Source organism: Vigna umbellata, chromosome 2, assembly GCF_029865625.1.
Source record: "Vigna umbellata cultivar VRB3 chromosome 2, Vumbellata_1.0, whole genome shotgun sequence".
Taxonomy (NCBI): Eukaryota; Viridiplantae; Streptophyta; class Magnoliopsida; order Fabales; family Fabaceae; genus Vigna; species Vigna umbellata.
This window is the reverse complement of record NC_142166.1, coordinates 45,595,444-45,615,132: the sequence shown is the minus strand read 5'-3', so window position 1 is coordinate 45,615,132 and position 19,689 is coordinate 45,595,444. Positions and strand designations below refer to the sequence as shown.

The 19,689-nt window shown below is 31.5% G+C and overlaps 1 protein-coding gene, 1 non-coding gene and 1 pseudogene across 2 annotated transcripts; all 3 read right to left on the bottom strand.

Annotated features, from left to right (window-relative positions):
• Positions 1–498: 498 nt before the first annotated feature.
• Positions 499–2,026, bottom strand: LOC148204106 (putative WRKY transcription factor 17). Its single transcript, XM_088107068.1, has 3 exons — positions 1,312–2,026; positions 820–945; positions 499–737 (listed from the first exon to the last, which is right to left on the bottom strand). Exons 1-3 carry the CDS (start codon positions 1,905–1,907, stop codon positions 566–568), a joined length of 894 nt encoding a protein of 297 aa, XP_087963194.1. The 5' UTR covers positions 1,908–2,026; the 3' UTR covers positions 499–565.
• Positions 2,027–15,141: 13,115 nt separating this feature from the next.
• Positions 15,142–16,651, bottom strand: LOC148204105 (putative sarcosine oxidase pseudogene; annotated as a pseudogene).
• Positions 16,652–19,436: 2,785 nt separating this feature from the next.
• On the bottom strand, positions 19,437–19,551 carry LOC124838135 (U5 spliceosomal RNA). Its single transcript, XR_007028817.1, has one exon. It is a non-coding gene; the product is annotated as a U5 spliceosomal RNA (small nuclear RNA).
• Positions 19,552–19,689: the final 138 nt, after the last annotated feature.

Here is a 19,689-nt window from a genome sequence, read left to right as displayed (position 1 = left end):
GACTGGTAAATTAGAATAAGGAAAAAGAAACATGGAATATTATTTGACATTTCAATTTCAAATTAATTATTCAAACATTTAGGTTTGCCATGACTATAAGTGTCCATCGAGAAAACTCAATCAGTTCCTTTCACCGTTTTAATACAAAAACTGTAATCCAAATATTTTAATTAGATGCAATAACTGATATTAAGAATATTAAATCAACTTAACTCTTGTTTTCAATAGAGAGATGCCAAATTAATTAATTTAGCAGAGGAGCATATTAATAATTTGAAGGATTATAGATTTACATTTACATTCCACCCACCACCCAATTCAATTCCTATTAATTTTTTTTCTCTCCAACTATAAAAAGAAACTTTTAATTCCACCACCCTACTATTTTTACTGAAAGGAAAATGATACTTGAACAACCATTTTTGACAACATTTAGACACGCGCACACGTATCTAAATTTGAGTGGTCCAGTTAGAAAAATTAAATGAAAATGGACCACTCAAATTTAGACACGTGTGCGCGTGTCTAAATGTTGTCAAAAATGGTTGTTCAAGTGTCATTTTCCTTACTGAAAAACCAAACCCACGGCGTCGGAAATGTTATCCTGCAACGCGGTCTGAATGGAGTGACGGTGCTCCCCCTCGTACGTCACAATCAACATCGTCGGATCGTCCGAAGCACGTTCCACGTGTTTCCTCGCCGGACATCCTCTCACCGTACTGCACTTATAGTAACCCCTGACAAACCAAGCATAACAAATCAACGTCAGTTCACAAACATTTGACTAAAGTCAACGCCAGATCACGCGTCATCACTCACCTCGGGTACGGTGATCCCTTGATCGGCTTCTGCCCGTACTTCCTCCACGAGAACTCGTCCGACGGAATATCGGCGATTTTCGTACTAATCGCCGGCACTCTCACCGTCTTCTTCACCCGATTCTTCCTGAAAGAAATTTTTTTTTTAGTAAAAATTAAAAATAGAAAATCATAGGGCGCTTAGGTCAACATTCAAAGGCAACAATAATAATGAAGGTGGTTAACGTGAGAAAGTGGGGACGGGTAGTGTTTGGTATGTTATATTTTGTTGTTTTTATTGTGAAACATAATTTCCGAAAAAAAAGTGGATTGGCAAACGCGGCAGAGTACAAAAAGTCAGAGAAAAAAAACTCTTTGGTGTCAGTGTCACGCGTGCCTCGTGACTGTTTCCATTGAATGCCTTTAACTGCACTACTACCGAAATCGTTGACTCTAGAACGCAGACTGGCCGAGTCATGCCCGAGTCAAACACTAAGGTGCGACGAGGGTGTACCTTCTCTTAATGCAGTGGCACTTGGTGGAGCCGGAGACGTCGTCGAAGTGGTCGTGGCACCGCTTCTTGACGAGTGGCGGTTTTCCGGAGGAAGAAGGCGGCGGAGGCGAGGTGAGGAAGAGAGAGGAGGCTTGGTTGCCGTTGGAGACGCTGCCATCGGCGGTGATGGCGGAGGAGATGAAGGAGGAGTTGGAGGAGACGCTGAAGGTTTCTTTTGAGAATTCGAGATCCGAGGACTTATTGTTGGTGGCGGCGAAGATGTTAGGTTTGGTGAAATCGAGAGTGAGAGAGTGCGAGTGCGTGGGGGCGAAGGTGGTGGGAGGTTGGTGGACGGTGACCGGGTTAGCCGGTGGAATGGGTTGGTTGTTTGAAGGGAGAGGCGCGCGACGGAAACGGGCATGGCCGGTTCCGTTGAGCAAAGAGATGAGCTTTTTGAAGTTTGAAACGGTTGCTTGGGTGAGGTGAGTGTTGAGATGAGAGGGTTCGTTGGAGAGAAGATGGATGAAGTTTTCCATTCCCTTGAGACCTTCCATGGCTGCTTCTTGAATTGCCTTCTGTTCCTCCATTTTCGGCAAGCTCATCAACTCCACCGCCATTTATCTTCTCTCTGGGTCTCACTCAGAACGCCATGGAAATGGAAAATGAACAAGAGAGGAAGGTTTAGCTTTGTTCTGTTGAGAAGAAGAAGACACAGCAACATATAATGGGGACAACCTTAAGTCACAAATTATAAATCTACAATATTTATTCTTTTTGAATACATTTATATTTTTTTATTTATTTGTGAAAGTGATAAATCTTTGAATATTCAATCGTCCACCATACGTAAATGTCAACTTACAGATTCTTTTACAAAGGTTACTTATGTGTTTACTTGTTTTCAATCAATTGATGGTAAACTAAATATTAAACCCAATTCTATAAAAAAATATTCATTTTAATTAATAATATATTACTTAAATGAATATTTTAAAATAAATTATGTAGATTCTTCTGACCGATTAAGCGTAAATGTATATATAATATGAATGGGTGATAGAGGTTCAATAGAACTTGTACACAACCACTGTAATGAATTAATTTAACACAGCAGAAAAAGAAGGTGAAATTTATTCCTTGATCCACGTGGTTGAAAGAAAGAAAGAAAAAGTATGAAAATTGTTAGACGACAGGATAAGAATGTTTTTAATTAAAAATTTGGGTGAAAGACTAATCTTTTGTTCTCATATTGAAAATCAGAATAAGAATAATCTGAAATTGTAGAACCAGAATATCTAGGTCGAACGGTTTTAACAAGTTGTACAAATAGTAAAAAAAATAAATAATGAATATTTTGATCTACATTGGTTTATGAAATAATATATAATCGTACAAAAAAGAAAAATTTCATTACCTAATAATTTCTTATTAGATGCTTTAAATGAAAACCAATAAAGAAATGCCAACCAAAAACGAACGTATTACTTTAAATTACAGTGCATGGCTGCCTGTTGTTATTCCATCTTAATTTGTGTTTTTTTTTTTCTAATGACTTTTTGATGAATACACTTGTTAAATCAGAGGAGTAAGAAAGAAGGAAAGAAGAAAAAGAGAGAAAAACAATAAAAAAAGTTGTTTAGTTTTTTTTTTTTTTAAAAAGACAGAAGAGAAACAATGAAATGATAATAGTTGGTTTGATAGATGTGATAAAGTAAAAAAAAGAGAGTATATTAATACGTTTATAAAATAATTAATGTAATAAATTTTTAAAAATAGAAATTTAATAAGTTGAAATAATTTTAAATTAAACTAAAACAACATTATAAAGTATAGTAAATAAAAAATATATTTTTAAATAATAGTGTATTAAAATAAATTGCTATAAATTCATTAAAATTTAAATTAACTACTTTTATTTTATTTATTACTTTAATATTTTTATTTTAATTGTTTATCTAAAAATATAATTATTAATAAAAGATTGACATACATTACGCATTATCATTTGGTTATGATTTTATTTATAACTTATTTTTTTGTCTAGTTTTTGGCAATTATTCTATTTCATTTTTTATGTTTTTTGTTTATTTACTTTTGAACAACAAATGGTCACTATAGTTTAAAACAAATATGCTCTTGATGATCCCTCAATGAGAAAAGGCTTGTATGACGAAGGAAAGAATTTAACCGTATTTTATTATTTAAACTATAAATAAAACCATAATCTTATCCTCTAAGTTTTGTTTAAAAATAAACGTTCAATGAATGCAAGAATAAAAGAAAACAGTTTATAAATTGTGGATAAACGTTTATTATTTTCCATTGAATTTTTTCTAACTTTACTTATTTGTTGAAACATATATGAGTACTCATAATGTGATAAACGTATAACGCATAATATTTTATATTGACAATACTTTAGTTTTTATAATTTATGATATTGTTGAGGAATTCTTTTATTCTGATAAGAATATATACTAGTATATAAATAGTAAAATATTAAAAAAGAAAAGATATTTAAACATAAATTTTTGTAATAGTGGAGTGTGAGATTGGCATATTATAGATAGAAGAAGAAATCTGCAAATCTCTTTCAGAAAAGCCCTTATGATCTGTACCTCACAAAGTGCATTTTAGTATTTTATTTTAACGGTGCCACTTATTTTAAAAAATATGATAATTTATTTTTATAAATAAGATAGGGTTTTGATAGGTTATTCAATCAATTCACAACGCTATAAATTAGATTCTAGAAGGATATGTTGGAGGATTTGATTCCTTGTTCCATATAATCTTGCTAATAAAACAATTATCATATTCTATGTAGTGTTGGATAGGACCCCTTATTTTTAATGCCATTTTTTAGTTATCCTATGATGTTTTCAACATTATTAAAATCCTTATAAGAATCTCAAGCACAAAGTCTAACTCATAGTTGTTCTTCATATATTTTAGTAATCAATGGAGCATCCCATTGTGCAAGTGTTTTGTCCACCGTCAACATAAAACTATATCTTAGTCAGATTTTGACCTAAATCATTCTTAAATATAACAACCAACACCATCTCTTTTGCACTATGGAAATGGTTATTGGACTTTCTGCAATTTGCAAGTTGTAACTCCATAATAAGATTCCCACATATCATTCTTTTTAAATCAATTTGGTGAACTCTTGCGTGAAAAATACAACTTTTAGGTTAAACAAATGGAAGTTGGTTAATTGTAGTTAAATTATTTGTTTATCATTAATCGTGTCTTAAGACACTTTCAACGTACTTCATAATTCACCTCATATGAGAAAATTAGATATTTTATAAAAAATTTCATAAATTTATTATTTTAAAATTTTGAATAAAATACCGTAGTTCATTATGTGAATTGATATTAATGTTATTAGTATTTCCTCAATAAACCCATCTAGTTAAGACTTTTCAACAATTTTAGTAGTATATTAGGAAATACTTGTCCATTTCTCTTATTAGTTGAAATTCTATTAAATAAATGAAATATTATATATATATATATATATATATATATATTTATATATATATATTTATATATATGATAAAGCCTTTATTATTTATTATAAACCCGGTGAAATTATGAGTTAAATATTTGAGTAGCTTTGCAAACTAACATATTAAGGAGATTGAAAAGCTTGAAAGACCCATTCAGGAGGGGGAAAGTGAGTTCTTTTTGCACCGTTCCAACAATGTATCAAAGCCTGAACATAACAGGCAATATGGATAAAACTAAGGAAAAAAAGGAGAAAACATGGGCCTCTGAAAGTGAAGAAGCACAACCTTAGACGACAAAGAAAATAAAAACCCATAAATTTGAAGCATTTGATACCGACTTAGGTACAAGCCCAAGAAAAAGTACATGTACCCTAGAAAAAGGATATGTCATCCAGCAGTAGATGTACTCATGTATGTATATATAGTGTGTAAAACTAAATCTTGATGTAATAACAAATGGGTTAAGTTTAACTTTTCTTCGTAAAATTAATTCTTAAGATAAAAGTTATTAAATATATTTTTTTTTGTAATGAAGAGATTTCCAACCACTTTAAATTTTATTCAATGTATATTTCTTACTAATACAGCTCCAATTATTAATTATTAATATCATAACATTTCTCAAATTTCCTCACACCTTGATATAAGATGTAACATAATCCATATTCAACTAATTTCACTTTTTTAGCTCAATTACAAATAAAAAAGAAAACATAAAAAAAAATGAAGAAATCGTATTTAATTTTCTTCAATTTATTTTTATATAAGAGTCATTTTGCTAAGTATATTGTAGTTTTAACTCGTATCATTTTATAGAATAAAGATAAAAATAAATTTTATAATAAACAAAATAAAAGTAAAAATGTATTGGTTTTTATCATATAATAGTGTAAGATAGTCAAGTCAATGTAGAAGACATTTTAAATATTTATTTCTTTCACTTTCTAAAGCATTTTTTAAAGATAAAACGGTAATAGAGTTTTATATTTCAAAGCAAACTTATACGAGACCAACCATCGATCATTTAAACTCTTTGTTGAAAATAATTAATGCACCAAATCTTAGAATTTTTTTTGTAACTAAATAAACTATTGTCAAATATTATTATTTTATATTTCATAAATCAATCAAAACCTAAATTACAAAATCATAACGTTAATTTTTTTTTTTGAAATTTCAATTGAATACACCCTCTTAATATTTAGGTTTAAACTCTTGGATGCTCATATTTATATGGAATCTCAAGTGGGTCCTCTTGTTGAAAACGGTCTCAATTGGATTCTAAATTTTGAAAAATCGTAACAATTAAGCCCTTCTTGTTAAGTGGTGAGAAACAACTTTAAAATGTGATGATGTGGTGCACAATAAATATTCTGAGGTGGATTATATTATTACGTGAAAATAATTAAATTATGACATGGAATTTAATAAAATAAAAGAAAAAAATTAGAAAGATTATGGAAATTTCAAAACCTTAACACTCTGCCCCTTCCTCACCGCCTTCTCCCGATATCGCTTCTCTGTTCAAGCAAACATGGTGGAGTGATGGTCTTTTGCATTCACAATATGGGTTTCCTTTTTTAGGTGCATGAATTCGCAAAGAAGAAGGAGAACAATTTCGCAATTTGTAAAAATCTTGATGCGCGATGAACTGCTATGGGTTGTTTCTGGGTTTTCCTGTTGATGCGTCGCGAGGAAACAAACTCATGAGATGAAGCTGATGAAGCGCGATGTTGATGGCAACAATGGAGAGCTTGCGCGTCGCAAATTGGGTTGGTGATTGAGGAGAACTCTCGATTTGGAGATGAATCTGGGTTGAGGGAATAAAGCTTTTTCTCCCTCGCAGGTTTGTGATTGAAGATCAACGTTGGCTGACTACGATTCTATGGTTGGTAATGCGTGAGGCTTGCTTACGTGATTTAGGGGCTTACTGGGTTTTGTTGCTTTTGTGTTTCTAGTTGCAGGTTTCTGGAGGTTGGCGGAAATTGGAATTACAGGTCCAGTGATTGTGGGGAATGTGGTGGCGGCGAGGAGATGAACTGATTTGCACGATTTGAGTTCGTGCGTTTGAGATTTTCTCTGGTTTTGATTTTCTGAGTGGTCGCGACGGAAAGTGAGAGGATGCATGAAGAAGCTTCACTATTTGGATCTAGGTGTTGTGCGTTTTTTGGATTTGACTCTTTGCAGATTTCCGATGATCTCTGCGACAGTTGGTTGTGGCGCGACTACAAGGATGGCGCAATTTGCTCCATTTGGGTTTCATGCACGTTTTCGGTGTGGTGGTTGCCATGGTTGACGACGACGCATGGGCTAGGTGGAGTGTGGTTGAAGGTCGTGGTGTGGTGGTTTCTGAGGCGGTTGGCATGGCCATAAGGGTGACGACACAATGAAGGAGAAAGGTTTTTGTTTGGAGAATATGATGCTGACGTGACAACTGTTGTGGCAGTGATGATAAGTTGACATGTTCTGAATTTAATACACAATGACACGTCTTCTAAAAGAAAATTATAGCTCAGTATCTACTAACGTAGTCTATCAACACTTAACGAAAAAGGCTTAATTGTTACGATTTTTCAAAATTTAAAATCCAATTGAGACCGTTTTCAACAAGAGGACTCACTTGATATTCCTATAAAACATCCGAGAGTTTAAACCTAATATTTACTATAAAACACATTATTTTTAAAGATAGAAAACCTATTAACAACTGTAAGTTTAACATAACCAATGGACATATATCGATAGGTTTATGTAAGGTCTAGTATTTGAAAGATACTAATCAGCTTATAAAAATGTAAGTGAACATGTTTTCACTAATCCCCTTACAAATTGTTGCTTGAAACTGACGTGACTGATATGTAATTAGAAAAACATGGCTTTCTATGATTGGAGTGCTTTCATGTGATAGACAGCTTGTCTTGTGTTTGGATTTTAGTATATTTTACATAAGATTGTGATATGTTACAACTTTTTTTAACAATAGAGTATGTGTCACTATTTTATTGGCTCGTAATTTGAAACAGACCAATTACGAACTACCACATAGGCGATTGTAAAAAAGTTGTTCCTTTTACATAGTACACCTCTGCACGCATTTCTCAAATAAAATAGCCATGTACAAAATTACAAAAAATGAAACCAATTTTGTCTTGCAAAATTATGTATAACCACACAAGATTTCAGTTGCTTTATTTTCTTTTTCTGTAGTTTTTCTACTATAATGGCATCGTTAATATAATAAACCTTTTGTGAATATTTTTCACATTATGAAAACAAATTTATAAAGTCATAAAATAGAATACAGACATGTTTAACTCTTATTTAATTCTATTCACCTTAAATGTTGTTACGCGATTCGAGTTTCATTTTGTAGCTTACACTTCACTAACATTTTTATTTCAATACAAAGAAGCAGGTTAATGTAATTTGATATAGAAAAACATCAGCAAACCTCGACTCACACGACAGAAACATTTGAAGGAAACAAACAAACGCAAATTGATAATGTAATGTGATGTGACAGATAAATTAACGAAGAAATACATAAACTCGTTTAGAATTAATTATTTTGGTATATTTCTCAACATCTTTAGGATATTCCATGGTACAATTCGTGATAGTATCATACTTTTGTCATAATCTTTGTAATTTACCAAAATATATAATAATAGATCCTCCATTTTGTTGAGTAGAGATTACCTCACGATATAATTGATATGATTGGGATGCATCTTGGTTGACTGAGTATGTTTGCTACACAGTGTCCCATATGTCCTTTGTCGTAGCTAAGCGAATAAAGAGGGATTTGATTTCTTTCGTCATGGAGTCTAGAAACCAAGACTTACTAGGAATTTTTCATCTTCCCATGCTTCATATTCATCAGATTTCTTATTTTCTGGCACAAGCTTTGTTCTAGAGATGAAACCCCAATGTTTTCTGTCTTTGATCTTGTTTTGTGCGTTCAACGACCACTCAACATAGTTGGTGCCATCAAGTCGTTCAGGGTGAGCGATTCGTGCATATGGGTAGCAGCAGAAGTCCCAAAATCACATTTCTCCGATTGATTTTTATCGAAAGAAGTCATAAAAAATATTAAAAAAAACATTAATTCCTATATTGTAGAGGATATCGGTGTTTGGCTCTGATATCATATAAAAGATATAAAGAATAATTTTGATGTATTATTTTAAAGGATAGAGTACCATATATATAAAGATCGTATAATTCTTTATCTATTAATCTGCATAAATCTACATAAATCTACATAAATTATAATAATATCTAAATTATAACTAACACAATATTTGATTGTCTAATATCCGTTAATAAAATATTTGACATGTTTTAACATTTAATACCGACTTAGGTACAAGCCCAAGAAAAAGTAGATGTATCCTAAAAAAAAGGATATGTCATATGGATGTACTCATATATATATATATATATATATATATGTATATATATATATATATGTATGTATATATATATATATGTATGTATGTATATATATATATATGTATGTATATATATATATATGTATGTATATATATATATATATGTATGTATATATATATATATATGTATGTATATATATAGATATATGTATGTATGTATGTATGTATGTATGTATGTATGTATGTATGTATGTATGTATGTATGTATGTATATATATATATATATATGTATGTATGTATATGTAAGACCCTAGAAAAACGAGCGCCATTAATCCCTGTCTCATCCTCATTAATTGCCCTAGAAACCCTTCTGCCGTGCATTAAAAACGCACTTCCAGACTCACTGCCTTCCTGCCAGGTGTCGTGATGGAATGTTCCTAAATCATTAGTGGAAGACAAGTGGCAGCAAGAGAACGGACGTTGGTTTTTAAACAAAAAATGAATTTTCTGAAGTCCGCATCACTCTTTGCATGCACTCTTCCTCTTCCTCAGAACCCAAACCCTTCATCTTCTCCAACTTCTCTCTAGAACTCCCAAACTTCTTTCTACTGTAACTCACCAAGCTTTTCTCCGAATTCCATTTCAGAACCGTAGGAACGTTCGTCCAGCAGTGAGCTTCATTTTGATCCGAATCCTTTTAGATTCTGTAAACGGTAAGTTTTCAAACCATACCCTAGTTCTGGAGTTACTACGAACTCTGTTTCAGTTGCATGCAAGGATATAAACTGAGTTTCTGAGTTTCTCTTTGGTTAGATTTAGTGGAAGAACTTAAGTGACTGTCGAGTATTGAAGAGCTGTAGTTGAACGTGTGAAAGTTATACTATTAGACGTACACTGCTATCCAAGTAAGGGAAGCTTATTAAATTTAATTCGTATGTTTGTCTTGTACTGTATGAACATTATGTGTGTCGCATGAAGTATGAACGGTGTTATTTGATTGTTGGTATATGATCATAAGTATGAGGTGTATATTGGTCGAGTATGCATGATCGAACGTTGCTGTACTGAATGAATATGATATATGTTGGTTGAAATGTATGATATGGGTGATACGTGTGAATATGAAATATACATGTTTAGAAGCAGTGAACGTAAGTGAAACTTGAATATCAACTTCCCTATGATAACGTATTTCCGATATTAAACGGTTCTCGACCGTTTGGTGTTCCAGTAAACTTCTTTGAATTGGAATACTTTCATTTGAGAAGAATTCTGGTCGAGCATGAGCTATGTAGGTCTTTTACTTAGAGCTCATAATGAGCAATGTCGATCTTACACATAGTAATCGTATTGGGTAGTGCTCGGTCTTACACCAAGCGCTCTTACTCTTTTCTGGAAAAATCCTTGATAATACAGATCCTTCATCTGTGTCGACCAACAATGTCGAGCGTCCTTGAGAATACAGATCATCCATCTGTGTCGACCGACAGTGTCGAGTACCATTGTAATACTGATCATTCATCTGTGTTGATCAACAGTGTCGAGCACCCTTGGTAATATAGATCATCCATCTGTGTCGACCGACAGTGTCGAGCATCCTTGTAATACAGATCCTTCATCTGTGTCGACCGACAGTGTCGAGCACCCTTGATAATACAGATCGTCCATCTGTGTCGACCGACAGTGTCGAGCACCCTTGATAATACAGATCATTCATCTGTGTCGACCGATAGTGTCGAGCAACCTTCTTAATACAGGTCGTCCATTTGGGTCGACCGACAGTGTCGAGCACCCGTGTTAATACAGATCGTCCATCTATCTGGTAATCGGTCCTATTCTGTTATGGAACGAGGTAAATTCTCCGGTCTCGTTCCTCATGGTTGTCCTCGTTATAAAGAGGGCTGAACGTTGTGATTTTATGTACTTGGACTGAAAGATTATGAATGATGAACAGTATATGTGATGAATAAACGGTTGTAGAATTGGAACGAGCGTTCCAGGGAGGAACGACTCTAGAATGAAAGTTGTGAATTGTAATGTATGAATGTGGACAAAGCTTGGCCGACGTTTCATCCTGATGTTCCGTGAGTACTCGTCCTCACGTAGAGGGGGTACATCATGTGTGGGAACGGCAGGAGGTCCTAGTCCTTAGGGTTACTTTGGACGGAACGGACTAACCTCGGGTGGCAGCTGAGGAGAAATTCAGTTATCACATCACCCGGGTGCAAGAAACGTAGTAGCTACACAAGATTCATACAGTCCGGACAGTCAGTCTAGTATCAGGAATTGGTTGAGTAATTGAATGAGTTAAATTATATGGTGTGAAGTATCGACATGATTGTTATGTTTATGAAATGTGTATTTTACTTGAATTAAATTCAATAAGCTTACCCTGTGTTCTTTTCCTTGCGTTGTCGATCGTCATTGTACGTCCGTCTTGTCCTTGCGATGATCATCCGTGTGGATGGGAGCAGATGGAAGTGAGCTGCTGGAAGAGGCGCTGGAAGAAGAAATTTTGGATGATGCCAATCTGGTTGAAGTAGAGGTTAAGGTCGAGCCCTAGAGTGCTCGACATGTGGTAGTCTTTAGTTTTTTTTATTTAGCTTTTGAAAGTTCAGTTGCGGGTTGTGTAACCGTTAGTATTAGAACCTTGGGATACCGCTGGCGATCTTAAATTTTTGTACTTTAAGCCGTTCGACAATTTGAACCTCGCATCTTTATGTAAAGACTGCATTGTTTTACTGTTAAATGTAATCAATTCTATTATATGGTGTCTACTGTATTTTTGGGATGCTACAGTATATATATATATATGTATGTATGTATATATATATATATATATATATGTATATATATATATATGTATGTATATATATATATGTATATATATATATATATATATATGTATGTATATATATATATATATCTATATATATATATATATATATATATATATATATGTATATGTATATGTATATGTATATGTATATGTATATGTATATGGTGTAAAATTTAACTCTTCTTCGTAAAATTAATTTTTAAGATAAAAATTATTAAATGATTATTTTTAATTAAAAGATTTCCAACCACTTTAAATTTTATTCATAGTCATGTATATATCTTACTAATACTGCTCCAATTATTAATTATGAATATCATAACATTTCTCAAATTTCCTCACACCTTAATATAAGATGTAACATAATCCATACTCAACTAATTTCACTTAGCTCAATTACAAATAAAAAACATTAAGAAAGTAAACGTAAAAAAACATGAAGAAATCGTATTTAATTTTCTTTAATTTAATTTTATATAAGATTCATTTTGCTAATTATATTACTAAAATGTAATTTTAACTCATGCCATTTTGTAGAATAGAATAATAGATAAAAATAAATTTTATAGTAAACAAAGTAAAAGTAAAAAATATTGGTTTACCATATTCAATAATCTAAAATATTGGTTCAAAACAGATATTACTAGATGAATCAGCACTCCCTTAAACAGAATTTGATATTTTAAAACAAACATTACTAGAGGAACCATTGATCCTTTTGGAGAACAATCAATGCACCTAATCTTAAAATTTTTGTATTAATATTTACTACAAAACACATAATTTCTTAAAGAGAGTAAACCTATTAACAACTCTAAGTTTAACATAACTAATGCACATACATCAATGAGTTTGTTAAAAGTCTAATCACCTTGTAAAAAGGATAATGATATTTTGACAATATTTTAACACCATCTATGTATCATTCTGTGATTGGTCCATGTTAGTGTTTATGATTATTATTATTGATTCTGAAATAATTTTGGATCAATAACAGAATGACATGTAGATGATGTTAAAATATTATAAAAAAATATTGTCAAAGTATCATTATCCTTATAAAAATTAGGTTTAATTACTTGCATTGTCCACAGTTTGGCTGCAACGTGTCAAGTTAGTCCATCTTTTTAAAAAAGTTTCAATTACGTCCAAACTTGGTTTAAAAGTGTCAATTTTGTCCAAACGTATGTAAAATTTGCTTCAATCAAGTCCCTTACGTTAAATCCCATAAACGGACGTTAATTTTTTTTTTCTCTCTCCTCTGCTTCTCTGCTCTACTGCTCTGCTGCTATGCTCTGCTGCTCCTTTAGTAAAATGTTTTTCACTTATATTTAATATTTACATAAATTAAATCATGATCATGATGTAACTAAATTATTTTATCTAAATTATTATTCCACTTTTTTTTTACCAATATGCTACATATGATTTATTAATAGAGAATTGTGCCTGTTAATTGAAAGAAAAAATTAAAGTTATACCGTATCTATTAATTAAAATATGTGTATTTTAAAGTAAAATAATTTTATTAATCTCAAATATAAATATCTATCTTATATTTTATTATCTTAAAACTATTTTAGTAAATAAATTAATTAATAAATTATTTTAAATATATATGATTTATCCTATTATCTTATATATATTTTTAATATACTTTTAATGACGATAAATTATATATATATATATAATTAACACAAAACGTATAATTCTTTTTTAAAGAAAATGAAAATATGTAGAAACAGTTCAACCAATATTATACCAAAATAAATAATTTTGTAAATACCTTTTTAGTTAAAGAACAGAAAAATGAATTATTTGATTTTTAGATAATATTTTACTACGAATTATAATATTTTAATTATATTTATTGTTATTATTTTAATATAATATTTTACTACGAAAAGCAATTATCGAATGAAGCAGAAAATGGGTGTGAAAAGAATACTTTTTGTTTAGATTTAGTTTTCATGTTTTTGTAAGATAAACTAAAACCAAGTATAAATATATGAGAAGTGAGAGTTTCATCCACAATCATTACTCTGTGCAGAAGTTCTGTATAACTTAGTCCACGTATACTATTTTTTTCATTTAATATATATGCATAATATTTTCAAATTTTCTAATAATTGCTTAATGTATTATTTTATATTTTATATTATCATTATATTATTTTATAATGTCCAGAGGAGCAGAGCAGAGAAGCAGAGGAGCATAGGAGCAGAGGAGAGAGAACTAAAAAATTAACGTCCGTTTTGGTGAATTTAACGGAAGGGACTTGATTGAAGCAAATTTTACATACGTTTGGACGAAATTGACACTTTTAAACCAAGTTTGTACGTAATTGAAATTTTTTTAAAAAGATGGACTACTTTGACACGTTGCAGCCAAACTAGGGACAATGCAAGCAATTAAACCTAAAAATTAAGATCATAATATTTTAACAACTATTTTTAATAACTTTTTGACAACAGACTACGTATCATTATTTTATTAGTTTATAACTTTTTTACCAATCACAAGCTACGAAATATATTTTTGTAAAAAAATTGTAAAAAAAAAAAAAGTTGTTAAAAGAGCTATTTTCCTAAAAATAAACATCTTTTCACTAATCCGCATTACAAATCATTGCTTCAAACCGTTTGACTGATATGTAATTAAAAAAACATGGCTTACTGTGATTGGAGTGCTTTCATGTGATAGACAGCCTGTCTTGTGTTTGGATTTTAGTATATTTTCCATAGTACACCTCTGCACGCATTTCTCAGACTAAATAGCCATGTATAAAATTACAAAAAACAAAACCAATTTTGTCCTACAAAATCATTTTCTGGACATATGTATAGCACACAAGATTCCCTTTGCTGTATTTTATTTTTCTGTAGACGTTCTACTGTAATGGCATCGTTAATATAATAAACCTTTTGTGAACACTTTTCACATTATGAGAACAAATTTACAGTTGAAGTAGTAGAATAGAATACGGACATGTTTAACTCTTATTTTATTCTATTCACCATAAATGCTGTTACGCCATCTTTGAGTTTCGTTTTCTAGCTTGCACTTTCACTAACATTTTATTTAAATACAAAGAAGCAGGTTTAATTTAATATAATTTGATATAGAAGAAGATCAGCAAACCTGGACTCACAGGACAGAAACATTTGAAGGAAACAAACAAACGCAAATTGATGATGTGATATGTGATGTGATGTTACAGATAAATTAATGAAGATACCTAAATCTTTGAGGTTATCCTGAACCTTTCAATCTTAAAATGTTTGAGATCAACTCCTTGCGCTTCCCCATCGATCGCAAGCTCACTCAAGATCCTTCCAATAACCGGAGCCATCTTGAAGCCGTGACCCGAAAACCCGCCTCCAATTACCACGTTCTTTCCGAACTCACCGCCCAAGAAATCAATGACGAAATCCTCGTCCGGAGTCATTGAGTACATGCAAGACTGTTTTATCACAGGTTCACCGGAATCAACCATGCCCAAGAACCTTTCTCCCACCCACTTTTTCAACTCCTCCATCATCACCGCCGGACCCCACGGCCTCTTGTCGGGGTCGCACGGATTCCCTCCGTGCACCCCCACCTTAATCAATCCCGGAAACTCCAGTGTGGGCGTTCCGTAAATGTAAGTGTTCCCAAAGGATGCAAACGTAGGAAAGCCGGTTCCTATCTCGAATTTCCCCTCTTCCCCCTCTTTTATTCTCCAGTAACAAACGTGTGTCTCCACGGGCACTATCGGGAGTTCCACCCCGCTAACCGTTTTAACTAATTTCTGCATCCATGCACCCACAGTTATCACGCATTTTTTACCGCGGAATCTCTTGCCGCTTGCGCTGAAAACTTCCACACCCTCTCCGTTTTTGTTTTTCTTGATGTCCACCACCTTGGTTTTGTCTACGAAGACGGCGCCGTTTTTGTAGGCCAGTGTCTGGAACATGGCGACGGCTTTGCTTGGCTTGATGACGCCACCATATTCGTTGGAGACACCCACCCAATCCTCTGGGATGTCGATACGGCCGGCGAATTTCTCCGCAACCTGGCGGCGGCGGAGGAGTTGAAAGGGGATGGCGTAGGTCTGGCAGTAGTCGACGACGGAGCGGATTGTGGGATCGTGAGAGGGGCCCATGTCGAAGTGTTGGGCCTTGAAGTATACCTGGTAGCCCACTTGGGCCTCGACCTCTTGCCAGAGGTTGTAAGACTCCATGACCAAAGGGTAGTAGTGTTTTTGGGTGTAGGTGACGCGGATTGTGCGGGATTCGCCGTGGGAAGAACCGCAGTGGTGGAGGAAGTCGAATTGCTCCAGGAGAAGGGTCCTGAGACCGCGTTTGGCGGCATAGTAGGCGGTGGCGCTGCCCATGACGCCAGCTCCGATGATTATGACGTCAAACTGGGAATCTTCCATGTCTGATACTCTCTCTCACACACTCACTGCAAAATGCTACTGAGTGTGTTGTTGGCGCTGGATACCTTAATATAGAGAGTAGATTCTTCTGTTCCCCTGCGACCTATTTTCCTTTCTTTTCATCCTCTTATGATATAAGAAATTCATTTTCCTTATTACAAACATTCAAATAAACAGTATTTAATATGTACTGTCAAAATTTTATATATCATTCATTTTATATTTATTTAAAAAAAAAGTATATATATTGGTCAAATTCTCTTCTAGTTTTTTTAATATTATCTTTTCTTAAACATTTCAAATACTGGATATATTATACTTTTTAAATATATCTTAAAATATAAAAGTCAGTATTTATTAATATATTTTTAAAACACAAAAAAAAAAAAAACTCAATCCTGTACACACTTAAAATTGATGAAAGTGAAAATAGCTTAATTAATTTATTAAATCAAGGAACAAAACCTTATTTCTTTACTATTTCACCTTGATCAAACAAAGCCTTATAGTGTTTCTACTGTATCATTTAGACTTGTTTCTTTCTTAATTTTGTTAGAATTTGCTGTCACTCTTTCTTTTTTTCATATATATATATATTATTTTTATCATTTGATCTATTGCGTAGTGTCAGATTTTTTGTTTTTTTCTTCTTTTTGTCACTGTCTATTTTTTAATTTAATCTATGCATCCAAGCAAATTTTCATGATTATTAACACTTTTTTGCCATGCAATGGCTTATGTTTTTATTTGAATAAATACAAAATCCTTTTTGTTTCTTAGAAGTAAAAATAAAAAAATAATCACAAACGTTCATTTGATAAAAAAGAGAGTAAAAAACGATGAATGTAATAATAATGTGATAAAAAATGTAAAATGAAAAAAATGAGCGATGAAATAGGAGTATGAGTTAGGAGATATTAGAAAAAAAAGAAAGAGAGGATGAGAGTTTTAAATAATGATATAACAATAATTTAAGAAATGACACATTAAATTAAATACATTTAATATAATTTTTATAATTTATTTACTTTAGTTAATTAATAATATATATATATATATATATATATATATATATATATATATATATATATAATTATTAAAAAAAACTCAACTGACCATCATTCAACACCTCGTCCTTGCACAATTAACACAAATTTGATAATTAGTATAATAAAAACTTATTATCATATATTATATTTACTTTTATTCTTTCAAATAATGATGTGATATAACTAATCTAATTTTCTCAATGAAGATGGTGAAAATATGCCAAAAGTAAAAAACAATAGTAGTGATAACTTAAATGTGCTTAAAAACAAAAACAAATAACTAATTTTTAACAATAAATTGATTTTATTATAACATATTAAACATGAATCCACAGTGAGAAAACATTCTATTTTGAAGGTTGAAAAGTGAGATTGACACGAAACAAAGACACTAAAATAACAGTAAAAAGTTAAAGAAATAACATTTCTTTCATTCATTCTTTCTTTTATCTCTTTTCTTCACATTTTTAATCATTCAAATAAAAATAAAATAAAAACTCAACCAAAGTGAACAATGCATGTTTGATTTTATTAACGAAAAAGACAGAAAAACACCAATGATAAGCTCAAAGTTGAGGTGGATGGATGAGATAAGGAGATCTAGATAGAGCACCACCAACAATGTTGTATTATTCATATTTGATCAACACTTTTTTAATTATTTAATATGATTGCTAATATATTCTTATTAATTTTTTATTTTTATTCAATCATGCTTAAAATCACTTAAAAGAAATGCAAATCTCATTATTTCAAATTTGTAATCATTTCAGTCACTACTAGTTTTTCTTAAGATAATATTCTTAAATAAACTTTAAACTAAATAGAAGAAAGTAATTCAAAGAATGTAAGGACTAAACCACTTATATTATAGAATAAAATATTATATTTTAGTTTATCCAAAAAAAAAGTTTTTAAAGTGGGTAAATTTGAATGGTCCATAGATGCACAACTTGTTTTATGTCTCAACCATTGAGACTGAAACAATTTGAAGAGAAAAGAAAATATAAAATAATAAAAGAAAAGATATAATGGACCACAACTCAAACACATAGTTGTATGACATGAGACATCACTTTCACCCCTTCTTCTCTGACTCACATAATCTACCAACAAGATTTTGCAGAAAATGTTTCCAAGAATTTAAACACATGCATCATAGTTTTAATTCTTTTTATTAAAATTTAGATGATTTTTATAATATTGTTTTAACATTTTATACCTACTTATATGTTAATCCAACTATTGTTATTGGATAGTAAGAAAAAAAAATTAGATTTGAGTCTAACTCATTAAAGTAATATTTATTTTTACTTACATACTATAACATTAATTTTGTCTTTTAATATGTGAAATATTAATAATATGTAATTTATGATAAAAATAATAATAACATTATTGAAAATGATTGTTCAGTAATGTATTATGATATGTGCACTATTTTAACACTATTAAAGTACTATGTACTCGTCATTTCAACTTCATACACTATTTTAACACTTACAATACTATGTACTCGTCATTTCAACTTCATATAATATAACCATATTATATTATGCAACTAGACTTCTGATTATTAAAAGAAGAATATTGACAAACAGGGAAATATATAAGGAAAAAATGAACAGATGTAAGAAGAGTTTTAGCAATTTAGATATGTCTATAAGAAGAGATTTAGCAATTTAGATATGTCTATAAATATGGATGATACGCCTTCATCTTAATAATATGGCATTTTGTTTTGTTTTCTATTTTAAAAAAAATTTGATATTAGAAAGTTATAGTGTTTCTCAATTGAAAGGTGACTTGTGTATACATCAAATAACTTGACTTATAATTAAAGAGATATTGTAACATTTCTATAACAGTCTTTTAATAAATAATTATTTAAATAAAAATCATTACAAAAAGTTAGACTAAAATTGTAGGATCTGATTAGATCCCTTTACAAAAATAGGCGTATGCCGCTTAATGTGACAAATACACGGTATTCTTTAGTAAAAGGCGAAAGAATAGTTCGCTTTGTATTTAGCACACGGCTCCGTGCTTTGACCTTCTGAAGCTTCTTCAATTTATAACAGATAAGTGATTTTCACTTTCTGTATTGATCAGTGTGGGCTTTCAACAAGTAGCAAACACCACAGAGAGTATCTGTGATGCGGCTAAGTCCAAAGTCACA

Bases quoted from the DNA above. Each gene is read 5' to 3' on its own strand.
- LOC148204106 (XM_088107068.1), bottom strand. From the start codon at position 1,907: ATGGCGGTGGAGTTGATGAGCTTGCCGAAAATGGAGGAACAGAAGGCA. The intron at 946-1,311 runs GTACACCCTCGT...AATTTCTTTCAG, and splicing joins TGCCACTGCATTAAGAGAAG to GAAGAATCGGGTGAAGAAGA. The intron at 738-819 runs GTGAGTGATGAC...TTGGTTTGTCAG, and splicing joins AAGGGATCACCGTACCCGAG to GGGTTACTATAAGTGCAGTA.